Source organism: Lepidothrix coronata, unplaced genomic scaffold (assembly GCF_001604755.1).
Source record: "Lepidothrix coronata isolate B3197 unplaced genomic scaffold, Lepidothrix_coronata-1.0 Scaffold270, whole genome shotgun sequence".
Taxonomy (NCBI): domain Eukaryota; kingdom Metazoa; phylum Chordata; class Aves; order Passeriformes; family Pipridae; genus Lepidothrix; species Lepidothrix coronata.
The window spans coordinates 784,268-797,354 of record NW_016690450.1 but is presented as its reverse complement, the minus strand read 5'-3'; the positions used below and the strand labels follow the sequence as shown (position 1 = coordinate 797,354).

General features: G+C 38.8%; 1 protein-coding gene and 1 long non-coding RNA gene across 4 annotated transcripts in view; one reads left to right on the top strand and one right to left on the bottom strand.

Moving 5' to 3' along the window:
* Positions 1 to 333: 333 nt before the first annotated feature.
* The window catches only part of CREB5 (cAMP responsive element binding protein 5), a 174,602-nt gene continuing 161,848 nt past the window's right edge, over positions 334 to 13,087 (top strand). Inside the window, exon 1 of one of the 2 annotated variants that reach the window (XM_017836116.1) lies at positions 334 to 501. In XM_017836116.1, the coding sequence (XP_017691605.1) occupies positions 338 to 501 (164 nt within the window). In that variant the 5' untranslated portion in view covers positions 334 to 337. The remainder of the gene's footprint in view (positions 502 to 13,087) is intronic. The other variant, XM_017836118.1, reaches the window with a different exon arrangement.
* LOC108507826 lies at positions 5,806 to 11,991 on the bottom strand. 2 transcript variants are annotated; one of them, XR_001878276.1, is made up of 3 exons: positions 11,749 to 11,991; positions 6,115 to 6,182; positions 5,806 to 5,955 (listed from the first exon to the last, which is right to left on the bottom strand). It is a non-coding gene; the product is annotated as an uncharacterized LOC108507826 (long non-coding RNA). The 2 variants fall into 2 exon arrangements; XR_001878275.1 differs by having other exon boundaries at positions 5,806 to 5,952.

The window sequence follows — 13,087 nt, the reverse complement described above, 5'->3', positions numbered from 1 at the left end:
AATCAAGGTGTCCTGCACTCATATGGTGTTCAGTTAGGAGAATATGTGCTGAATATCCCCATTATTCACAAGACAGAATCACAGAAGAGTGGTTAGTCAACTTGAGGGTATTTTTCTGTTTATATTGCCCTTGAAAGTATAAATAGTTTTTTTTTGTTTCTTTATCATTGTAGGTTATAACAAGATCTATTGACTTGGGATTTACCAGGAGCCATGTTGTTGATACTTTCAGATTTCTGATTGTACTCCTGTAGAACAGAAAACCAACATAAGACATTTATTTCTTTTAATTTTCTTCTACCATCTCCCATTTCCCTTCTTTTCACAGAATATCTCCATGCATAACACAGTTGGAGGAGCGATGGCGGGACCTGGATCTCACCAGCTGACAAACACAAGAATGCCAAACCATGACACCAGCGTTGTGATTCAACAAGCCATGCCATCTCCACAGTCCAGTTCTGTCATTACACAAGCACCTTCCACAAATCGACAGATTGGGTGAGTCCATTTCCGTTTTCTCATTTCTCCCATTCTCTGGCTCCAGCAGCTGCATGTAGGTCCAGATGTTGTCCTCATGGTTCTTAAAGTTCAGCTGCATGCAGGACCAGATGTTGTTCTTGTGGTTTTTGAGGTTACAGTGTTTGCACTTGACCCTGACAGCATGCAGCAAGGACTCCTGCAACCTGTGTTGCAGACTGTGAGGGAATGGCCAGGTTATTCCAGAACTGACACTCTGGTTCGAAAAGGGCAGAATGCTCTACTTGTTGGGAAGTCTGCATTCTCCATCCAGTTTTTTGTTTTTGTCTTCTTGTATTCAAAGTTCATGTTTCTCTAACTGCTCTGGAAAGAAAAAGTGCTTGTGAAGCTGATCCTTTCACTTCCTTCCAGGGGAGTTCAGGGTGCTCTGTGGGATTGGGCTATTTTCTGTGTACTCTGTTTAATTAAGGAATGCTAGAAGACAAAAAGACCATAAAAATAAATGGAGTTTGGCACAGTGATCTCTGTGAACAGTTGCTCAATCTGTGATTATGAATCCATATTTATTACCATAAATTGACAGTACGGATGCTTATTGTATTGCTTTGAATGCCAACTGTGTGCTCATGTTTAGAGAACTGTGTGAACAAAACCATCCATGTTTTGTACACTTGGTTACTTCCAGCAAGCATGAGGTTCTCGAAGTCACAATAACTTGTTTTTAATTCTACAGAAACTGCCCAGATGGCTCGAGGGTACAGTTTTTCATCACACAGCTCTGAGAATTTGGGGGGTTTAATGCATGAAAATGTATAGATAAAAAGATATATTAGTGGACTAAGAAAGAAGCAGCAGTCTAGATTCATTATCTATCATTTGTAATTTGGTCACATCCATTATATGGTAGGTGCAAAAGCAGTTTCTGTCCCCAGTCGTCATCTAAATAATTGATGATCATCTTGCAGTCCCTTCAGAGTAAAAGTGAAAACTCAAAATCCAGTTTTTCTTGTGTTTTCTTTCAAGATTCTTGGTGGTTGGGGCAGGATGTAGGCCACAGGCTCTATGTATTCCATGGTAGCAGGGATGGCCCAGGGCACTGACCTCTCCGGAAGGGTTACCCAGTCATGCACAGAACATGGATTCCATCTGCTGCTCCAGTTTTTTGCTTCTGGCCAAGCTCCTCTATTTTCATTTTTACTACTGTTTCAGGATTTGGTTCTTAATGCATAAGTCTGATAGGATAGGTCAGGTAAACATATTTGATAGATGTGCCTTTGTATGTGTTACATATTAACAAAACACAGTATTCACTGAGATTTCGTGTGCAATACAATTTGCCTATGAATCCAAGAAAGTGTTTGTCTTATATATGTCTCATTCTGTTCATGGACAGGGGGTTGGGAGAGAGGGAGGGAGGAAGAAACACTTTCTTTTACAGTTTTAGAAAGAAAAACATTAACTAATGCCATTATTTGCATTAAAGATGATTAAGCTCCTGTTCAAATTGTGACTTAATAGGTCTAGTGGTAATTATAATCCTAATTAAAAACATTAAAAAAACCCAAACAACTTTTAATATGCAGTGGTGAGGTGTTTTATGTGGGACTGTACTTGGCTTCCAAACAATTGTTTCCATATAATGAGAAAAAAACTGTGTGTGGTTTTGCAAGACCCTGTCAGTCAGGTTTTAAGTTTGTGTTGGTTTGGGGCCATGGTGATTAGAATCTCCAAAGTTAGAGGGGTTGTGGATAAAAAGGTCTTTTCCTAGTCAGTGGTGTGTGTCATTTGGGAAATTTTGTCATGACATATCTTAATTCTTCCCTGTGACTGAAACACACAAATGTTTCCTAAGTCTGAGTCTAAAGCTGCTTTATTGGGAAGCAACTGTCAAGCATTTTAGTCTCTGTGTGAGTTGGTGTGTGAATGAGACTTATGGTGTGACTCCCAGCATACTCTGTTCTCCATTCTTCCCTCTTCCTAGGAGGTTTTGTTTTTTGTTCATGGTGTGTCCTAGGAGATAATTGCTACATTTTCAACTTCATTTACTTGCCAAAGTGTTGAGCATCCTTGTTTGTCCTCTTTTCCTTCAGTCTTTTCTCTGTGGTGTGTTTTATTTATTCAAAGAGAATATCTTGTCATTTCCATTTATCTTCATCTTATCCTTCCAAATGTGCTAAGAATTATATCCAAGACTCTTTCATGAGGAATACAGACTGGACAATGGTTTTGGTATAGACAACTGAAGAAAAATCCAGATGGATTCAGAAAATATTTGAGTTCTTCAAAGTTTGGTTGTTTCGATTTGGCCTTACAAAGTTGAGATGGTTCAGCTGTTTAACAAGCCCAAATTCTGAAGTGCTCAAATCAGTGAGTTTTGATTGGGTTCTCCTTTTTTTAAATCATCCGAAGCTACCCCAAAGGGCAGATGAGTCCTTACCATAAAGAATTGTTCCAGGGAATATGCTTTTTAATGAGCAATAAAACCCTCAGAGAGCAATTGGGTAAAACTCATTGAGTTCTGTAAGAACAGGATCAAGCCCTAAAGGTTATATAGAACCATCTTGTAGCAATATTCTGATTTTTATCACAACCACAAATATTTTAGTGTCAGACTATGGCCAAGCCACCTGCAAATGTTTATGATGGCCTTACTCCAATGAAAACAGGGAACAGCAATGAAAGTCTTCATTTAGCCCCTGTTCATAGGCTGGGCTCTAGTAATAGAGAATGGGACCCACCTGTGCCCGCACACAGCTCATTTCATGGTGAGGAGTGGGCGAGTTTATAGCAGCTGACATTCCCAAGGGATGTAAGTTTTCCCTACTTTCATCTCTCCTCTTTCTCCCTCCATCCCTCTCCCTCCTTCCCTCCATGCCTCTCTTTTTTCCTATACCCTGCTCTGGGGTCTTGCATATAAAATGCAATATTGACACAATGCATGGGAAAACAGGACAGAATGAGCATTGTTGGGCAAGCCTTACTGGCACAGGTATTGTGCCAGTATTGTTTCAGGTATTAAGCCTCAGATACTACTGAACAGGCATCCAGCCAGATTAATCAAAAAAAGAGAAGAGCATGAAGTTTATTAACTTTAAAAATAAGACTGAGTGCAGTCTCACTTCCCTCTTATCGTGTGTATTTTGTTGAGAACAAAGAGCAACATTACCATTACAGCAAAATGGCAGCTCAGATAGTATTTATTTGCTAAGGCAGTCTCTAACCTCCTTGCCATCCCTCCTCTCTCTCGGCCAAGGCTTCAGCATGTGGGAGGAATGCTGTAACTAGTAACTACTTGTGCCGATGAAAAATCAGTTGAGGAACACTTAGCAGTGAAGGGTGTCTTTGGCTGATTAATAGCACATCATTTTAAGATAAGATACATGGAGGGAAAGCAGTAAGGCGTATGGAGGAAGGGAAGAAAAAATGATATAAGACATACATTTGTCATAGGTATAGAAAAGCAGATAAGCTGAATCAGCTTGAGATACGGGACTCTGAACTAAGCTGTACAATAGCAGTGCTTGTCTTCTTTTTTAAAATAACTCCATTTTTCTGTGACTGAGTATATAGCAATGTGTGAAAATTCTGGTCAGACAAATTGGTCACAACACAGTTTGCTGCTTGCTTTATCTGGACACATCTTTTGCTAGGAAAGATGTGTTTTTCAGACTATCAAATACTGCAGGTAGCTGCAACCTAACAGCTCAGCATTCCCGGAGAAGGTAACCTCCTTTCAAACTAGTTTTTCAAGCTGGTATTGGACATAACTAGTAATTATTCCATCTTGAAACTCACTGGTACAGCTCTGCAGCTCATAGAGAATATGGGAGGATTGAGGGTTGTCACAGATGCAGCAAGTTGTTAACATCGTACTAAATGGAGAGAGAGAGTTTCAGTGAACTCAGGCTCCAAAGTGAACATAAAGCACTAACAATGTGATGTAGATTATCTGTTTTTAGTGTTCTAGAGCATTTTTAATGAGATAAGGTGGTCTTCTGGCACAGCATCAGAAGGGGAAAATTTCAACCACATTTGGTGAAATGCAAGCAGGTAGGAGAATGCAACAGAAGGGGTTTGGAAGATGCCTCTGGTGCCTTGATGTACTGAAGAAGCATGGTACTAGCGGAAGAACAGCCTTTCAGTCCCCACATGCAGCATTCATTTTAATATCTATGCACTGTCTTCCTGTCCCTCTCTCTTCTCTCTCATGATGCCATATGTCTGTCTGTGGTTCCAGTTTATTGTCTTTTCATGGGGTTTAATGCTTTTCAAACAGAGGGATGTGGGAAATGGAGTAGTCAGGAAAACTGCCCGTAATGGAACTAACAGAGGTTTGGTGACACAGTGAAGAGCAGACTCATTGTGACTGGTCTTGGCGATTTGGAAAATGAAAAAAAGCTTCTCAGTCTTAAACTCCTCAGTATGGGGCAAAAGGATAGATCATCTCTGTGGCAAGCACAGGATTTTTATAGTAGTGCAAGATATCTGAGACTGCAACTGCTGATTAAGTTCTCAGAGAATACTGCTATCATCCTTTATAGCTTGATGAAACAGAAAAGACTCCTATAAGAGACAATCATGGGCAGAAACCCTTCCATAATGAAGCTAGTTTTGGAAGGCACTTGAAATAGGTCGGTGACTGAGAAGGATCTTTGTACATAAAAGAAAAAGTCTCTCTTTAAGCTCCTAGTAAGTTAGTGGAGTGTGTGGCATTGAAGAGGCCGTGGAATGATGTGCATTTATTAAATTCAAGGGCTAATTCCCTTTCCAGGAAATCTGAGATAAAAGCCTCCATTCCAACTTATGTATTTGAACTGAAGCACCACAGTGTGTTGTGAGATGAGAAGAAATGTGCAGTGAGAGATGAAGTATCAAATGACCACTCAGTCACTTTATCAAGTCCATTCCACAGTCTTGGTTGTGCAGGATGTAAGAACATCATTTAGATCACTGGACGGGGAGGAAAAGGGATTGGTGGGAAGAGAGAGAGCATCTGAGAGTGTTATTCTGTCAAAATTTTATTTTTTTCTGTCTTTGTACTCAAAGTTGGCCTTTAATTGCTGCTTAATGTTCCTGCTTCTTTTTCTTCTGTTTATGCTAAGATATGTTTTCTGTAGTCCTTTCTACTACCTTGACCAACCTTAACATGGAATTCCATCAAGCCACTTGTGCGCAGCCACGAGCCTCTGGGAAGCTCAGAATTACATAGGAAGTAATTACAAGAGTGTCTTTCTCAGACACAAGTTGTCTCATAGCTTACATTTAATAGAGAGGGTGATGAGGGAGAAAATGAGAGGGATCCTTTCAAGCTGTTCATCCCTTTTAGCAAGCTGCTGCTCAGGTCCACACATTGATCTGCAGATCAAACTGTGCTGCTCTGTCTGTGATGTTTAGAAGTTCTGTCTGCTCCCCAGCCTCCTCTCTTGTTTGCATCGGTGTGCTCAGGAGCTGCTGATTCAATCTCTCCTGACACTGCTGAGTCAGGAAGAAAAAGAGCAAACGGCACTAGTCTGTGTGTCAGGCACAGGGGTGATTGTTCACAACTTCTCTCTTCTATCCCCAGCCACACACTCCCATGCCTTCCAAAAACTCTTTCTTACTGTAAGGTCTAGTTTGGGGCTGGAAAGTACCAACCTATATCAAGGTGACTTTCGGGGGTCTGAAAGTAGGATCATTAGCTGGGTAATAAATAGCCTGTCAACCTGGAATAGAGAGAGCTTAGTGTGTTTCTTATCTGACTTAAGTCAACTGTTACTTGAAATTTATGCATTTGTTATACATGTTGATTAAATTTATTAATGAACACAGTATTTTGTGCTTCATATTTCCTACTTGACAGAATTCCTAAGCTTGTTAGAAATGTTGCTTTCTCACAGCAAGAACACACACAAAAAGAAGTATCAGGGATATTGTGTGATCTACTGGTCACTGATTCTCATTAGGATTGTTGTCTTTCATTATGAAGGGAAACCAGCCCTCTCCTGATGGTTGTTTGAGATAGGCAGCAAAACCACCAATTCTCATGCAAGTTGTTTCTAAGAAATGGATCATGATTTTTCTGTCCTGAAAAGCTTGTCCCACCCAAGAACTATAGGAAAGAAATGTCAGAATAGTCTACTGCACCCATAACTGTATCTGAACAGAAATACTGAACTTTCATAGGCATTGGTTGGCTCTCACATCAGAGAAAGTCATAAATAGGACTTAAATGTGATATACAGAACTTGAAGAATCTGGCATTTATTCCTTAATTTTAGTGGTTGATATCTCTTACATACCTCCCATATATATCTATCTATCTATCTAATACACACTGTATAAATCTTTAAAGGTGTAATCAAAATTTATAGGCAGAGCTTCTGATTTATATGACTTTTTGAACTAAAACAGATGTAAAATCATTTTTGGATGGAAGAGGATCTCAGAGTTGCAGTGGGTTTGATATGACAGATCAAGCTTTCCTAGACCAGAAAAAGCTCATTAGAGCTCTCTCTGCTTAGCTAAATCACATAGCTCTGTTCTTCATCAAGGCTTTGCACTTAACATACCCTGATGCATGATTCCAGTATGTGTTTTATCCAAGTGTCAGCCTGTTTGACAGGTAACTAAGCCACAGTAAAACTCTAACTCGAACAATACAGATTTAGGTTGTTGTAAGGCTTTATTTTTTTTTAATTTCTTTTCATTTAAGAGCATAATTCACAGGTTCCAGAGAAATAGCAAGCTTTGGGATGCTCTCTTACACCATATCAGTTCAGAGATGGGCTTAAAGGTTTGCTGGGCGTGGCACAATTGCTATAATGAGTGAGTAAAAAGGGAAGACAAACAACTCTAATAAAACTTTAGTTGCTCACTGAGAAGTTATGTTTGTACCTATTTCAAGAAGGGAATTGGCACTGATGTACTGAACAAACAACACGTTGATTTTACATGGTTTGTCTCGCCAGTGGTTTTTTTTTTTTGAATGACTGGAGATTTTGTTTGTTTGTTGTTTTGTTTTGGTGTTTGTTTGTTGGTATTTTTGTGGGTTTTTTTGTTTCTTTTGTGTTTTGTTTGTTTGTTTGTTTGTTTTAATCTGGTGCCTGGATGAAAACCAATTACTATAGTTCAGAGAAAAATGCCTGGGGGAAATTATAGACTATGTGTAAAGTATATGGATCCTATTTTACCACCTGTAAAAGTAGGCCTCCTTATTAACTGATGAGTTGAGTTTTCAAAATCAATGGTACAGTATAGTCCCATTTAGGGATTATATAGTTCTGTTTATACTTATGGACAGGTCAAATACACATTTAAAAAAAAAGCAGTCTCAAAAAACCCCAAAATACCAACAATTTAAATCAAGGGCATAGATAAATCTAAGACAACAACATCATGAAAATTAGTTCTTTTAAAAAAATGAAATTAATCTTGATTTAGAAGGAAAAAATAATTTAAATAAATTTGTCATTTTAGAGACCTTCTAACAAAGTTTCACATGGTAAATCATAAGTTTAAATTCTCTCAGCACTTTTCAGCAAAAAATTGCTGAGTTGAACAAGGCACTGATGGCTAGACAAAACCTGCAGGTAGATTGAGAGTGCAGGAAGAGTGTTCTTTGGAAGAAAGAACAAATTAGAGAGTGTATTTTAGAAACATTTGCTGCTATGACCATCTGTATTCTGCCAACAGAGACGTTTATTCTGAGCTCACATAAATGAAGTGGAATTTTGCCAGTAAAAAAAGGGGTTGTGTTACTCCAGTCATAGGATCCAGGTCCTAATTGGTTTATGAAATGAAAGGAGCAATCTTTGAGCTATTACCAGTTTCCTCTGCTGCAAGTGAAGTGAATCGCAGCTGTTCTGATAGGGTCCATAAAACTTGTTGAGGTAATAAAATGCTTGCAGTGAACACTTCTCAAAATGAGTGAAATCTAAATCCCTAGCTTATTTGACAGTATTAAGAGAATTGAATGCACTTCCTGGGGAATTCTGAATATTATGTTACTTTTATCTAGTTCTCTAACTATATGAGCCAGGCTCACTATTGCTGTAAATGTGAGGGCTCAAAGCAATTTTCTTCTTTTTTAACCCTACAGATTGAAATGCAATGTGTACACATATACATATGTGATACAAGAAAAAGTTGTGTTTATTGTTCATTTTCTAACCTGTCTTGCTTGTGTCTTTGTACTTTTCTGTTCCCTCATCTCTTGATTTTTTTTGGCGAGATTTAAAAAAAAAAAAGGCATGGTTAGCATCAAATGATCCTACACAGAAATACTTCTGGTGCTCCTTTTGATCTTCGTAAGTCTTCTTAAAGCAACTGAGAATTTTCTAGAACTGGTTAGAAGTCAGATATGTTAATTCAAACTTCTTAGCAGAGCAGTTGTTCTGAACCATTTGTTCAGTTCATGGTGGTTTTGAGAGTGATTACACACATCCAATAGTCCCTAAAGATCTCTGACGTGGGTTCAAATCCAACCTGACATCTTTGAGATCATTGTATACATTGAGGAATCCACAATTTTCCTTGAAAACCATTCAGTGTTTGTTTAGAGATATGTTGTTCTTCTCAGCATTCCCAGCATTAAGCATGTTTATTTAGGGTTTCTTTTTCCTTCTTCCCCCCTCACCAGTGTAGAAATATCTGTGATTCCCCAAAGACAGGGCACACCTTTGATAGTAAGATGACCTAAAAAGAATACAAATAGATATATATACTGAGAAGTTTCTTGGAGTAATGAATTGGGTTTCCTGGTTGGTTAACCTGGGCTTGCAGCTCACACTGCTGTGAGCATTCCCTTTCACACCTGCAGCTGGACATTTAGACAACATATTAGTCCTTGTATCGTGGATGTTGCTTGTTATATCTTAGATAAGCTGTTGTCTAAGGTGTCTAGAGAGTGATCAGCCACTACAATTCAGCTGCAAGGTGCTGCCCTCTGACCCTTTAAGCACTTTGGAAGCAAGTGCTAGCTACAGTTGAATATCTGGCTTCCTTTTCTGACATGTGGTTTCTCATGCCATAAGTCCCTGGTTTGGAACATGCAGTAGGGTTGTCCCAGGTATTGCACAGAAAGATGTGTAAGAGATATAAAAATCTGAATAGTGATGCTCTCCTGGAGCATCTGGACAGAGCTGCGTGCAGAAAGCTTTCCTGACGTACTCATGGCTGAAGCTTGTGTTCTCAGCAAGTGTTTTTGAGCTGTTATTGGAAACTGTCCCTGGTGAGATGAACTGCTGACTTAATGTGTGTGAAGGAATCTCTCTTTGGATATGCTGGACTTCATTAATTCATTATTGATGTGAGTAGTTGATGTAGCTTTTTTGTGCAGCAGATGTAAATGAACATAAAGAAAGTGGGCAAAAGGCAGCAGTAGTTTTTAAATGTTCAAACAAGAAAGTCTTAAACTCAACAGGCTGGTATGGATGACTGATTCTGGTTGATATACAGCTACAACATTTGAAGACATGAACTGTCGCTGATAATCAAAGGAGATCAAATTTGAACAGATTTCATATTATTTCTCTCAATTTGTGCTTGTTTCGAGTGGTTTTGTTTGTCTGAGATTACATGGCACAGGTAGTAAACTAAGTCCAGACTGAAGATATGTAGCCAGTAGATTATCTAATTAGAGCCTATTAATACAGACATCAAGTGGAAGAGTTGTGTGAAAATGTTACCTCTTTACAATTAATTGCCTTTTTAGTCTACTTTAATTTCTTCTTTCTCTGCAGTCTGCTCCAGGACCACAGAGCAAACAGACCTAGAGTGTTGTTGAATTGTTTCTGATCTATAGGGAAGTAAAAGAGGAAGCAGAATAATATTTCTACTGTGAAGTAGCAAAGGAAGTTGGGAGAAAGGAGTCAGTGAGTTCCTTTTGTGCTATACTAAATGGATGTGGAGAAAGATATGGATTCTGGGCTCCATGACAGGGAATAAAATCCATACTTGCTTCCAAATTTTCCCCTGGCCTCTATATAGTTCTATTGTTCCAATAAGAAATTTGTGGCTCAGAGGATTTATTCAAAATCTATATAAAACATAATAGGCAAAGTTCATTCCAGAATCCATCAAGTTAAACTATATTTCTCTGTGGGGAAAGCTGGGGTCCCTTCCAGTCTGGTCTTTTTCTGTACACAGTTTAGTAGCATGGAGCTTTTTGTTGCACGTTAATGCAAATCAAGGGTTGTGGGGCCCTAAGTCCTATAAAGCAAATGCTAGAAACAATATTGGACTCAAGCAGAACCCATAAATGCAGAGGGAAGCAAAACCCCATATATAAAGGAAAACAGGGATTGAGAACAAAAGCACAAAACCACATTTCAAGCCTCAAGGGGAAAAAAAAATCAATTTTTGTTTTGGAAGAAGCATCCTTGGAAATGTTCAATTTTCCTTATGACCAAGTTGGGAAGCTGTAAGCTGTGTCCTTGAAGAGGGTGTAAATGACTCTAAGACAAAAAAACTGTTCTGTGTTACAATAAAACCCCGCCACTGAGGTATAAATTTCCTTCTTACTCCTCCCCCTTGCCCATTAGATGAACAGGAAAATAGAGACGCCCCTGCCATGTTTACAGGCCCTGCCTTGTTATTTGCATGATGGCAATACAGCTCTTAGCTCTCTGTCCAACACTGCTTATTGGAAAAACCTGGAAATAATTAAGGGACCTCATTTGTTATTGCTCATATGTTCACCGGTGGAAATTACTTGGGAGGACAGTTCTACTGGTACAGAACAATGCTCAGTAATAGAACTGTAGAAAAAAATGACAAAAACAACAGCTTTGAGGAATGGGATTTAAAATATTAGCCTAAAAATTTTGCTACATTGGCTTTGAAAGGGGTTGTGTGTGTGTGTGTTTTCCAGTAGGGAAAACAGAATGTAATTTGCCAGAACTAGATGACTTGTAATGTTTTTACTTATTATTGATTTACTTACTTGAATGAAACTTATGAATTACAGTGGAAGTTTCAGTTGAGTAATGTTCAATATTGGGTTATGTTGTTTTATTACTGGGTCTGCTGAGTGTTTCTTTCTGTGGTATCTTCTTCCAAGACCTATGGGCACTGTGAGTCTTTTTCATGTTACTTTTTCAAAATCAGGGCAGTGCATTGCAAAACCAAGAAAACCATCTAACCAGGCAAAGGGACTTTTAGTATTTCAGCACACTGCTCCTTTTCTACCTACATTTCTCCTGAGCTGTCTGCTTAATTCCAGATCTGCTCCCACAAGCTGATACAGGTCTATGTTTACAAGTTGGGTCACAGGATATGAGATGAGTGTACCTGTTGTACAGTGCCTTCCATGTTGATGCTGAGATATTGATGTGCTTTTCTGGGTGGGAAGCAGCAGTTCTGCTGTTTCACTTGAGCGAGGCATATGGCACAACATAGTGCAACAGAGAGGAGGGTTGATGAGTGAATGATGACTCATCAAGGGCACACAGCATAGGAAAAAAGGAAAAAATCAACAATCTGAAATCAGCTTAAGATCAGTATCTGAAGATACTGAAATTCGTTGGAATTTCTGTTCACAGTTCCTTCTCTGTTACATAGTGTGTTGGATGCATTGTCTATTGTGACATTTGCTGTGGCATTGTGAGGCAAACATCTGTATGCATGCTCATGCAGGTTTTCTAGGAGACATGATCACTTATTGTTGCACTTAGGTGCTCTCGTTCCCTCCCGTTCTCTCATCTTACAGAGTTGCAAGGGCAAAAATCTTTTAATATAAGTTGTGACTTTTCTACTCCCAGTTCAGTGGTGGCTCCAGGGTTCAAACTTGCAGCCTCAAAATGAACCAGGCTAAAGGGCTGTTACTGTCAAGAATAAAGCCATGTACTGTAACTGAGGGTAATCAGTTTGGATCACATTCGCAGATTCTTTGTATTAGCTTTATCAGGTCAGGCCATCAGAGAGCAGATAGACAGGTAAGACCAAAAGACCTCTGAACCCAATTAAAGTTGTACCACAAAGAAATCAAATTCATGTGGTTTACATTTCAGAAAGTTACATTTGGTGAGCTGTACTTACTTTTATTCTGTAATGTAATGCAGACCATGTGAACATTTGAAACGCTTTTAACAGTTAAACCAGCTCAAATAACACAGAACCAGAGCAGCAATAAAGAATGAATTAAGACTGATTGCAACTACAGCCAATTTTTTTTCCTCATAAAGAAATATAAATGACTGATACATTTAAAAACTACCATATATATAGTAATTTTTTCTTCAGCTTTTAGCTTGACAATAACCATTCTCTTATCTTTTAAAATAAACGTTTGGTTTAAAAAGCAATCCTAAACCCACAGTCTTTTATTTGCAGTGTTTCAGGGTGAGTGTGGATGTGCTGTGGAACCACTGGTATTCCCAGTGATGCACATAGTTTGGGAATTGGTCATACAGCTCTGAGATAATCCTGAGGAGCTGACATTTAAAATACTTGCCACAATAAGAGCATGAGCATAAGAGGATAAGAAAATTTTGCATTCCCCTTTCTTAAAACCAACAGATGTGTGTGCAGCTTTTCATTCACAAACACTCCTTGCTTGCTGACATTAGATAGGCTTTATGTGTGAAGCAAATAAAGGTTCAACTGGTGCAGACTGCTATGCGTTCAGTTT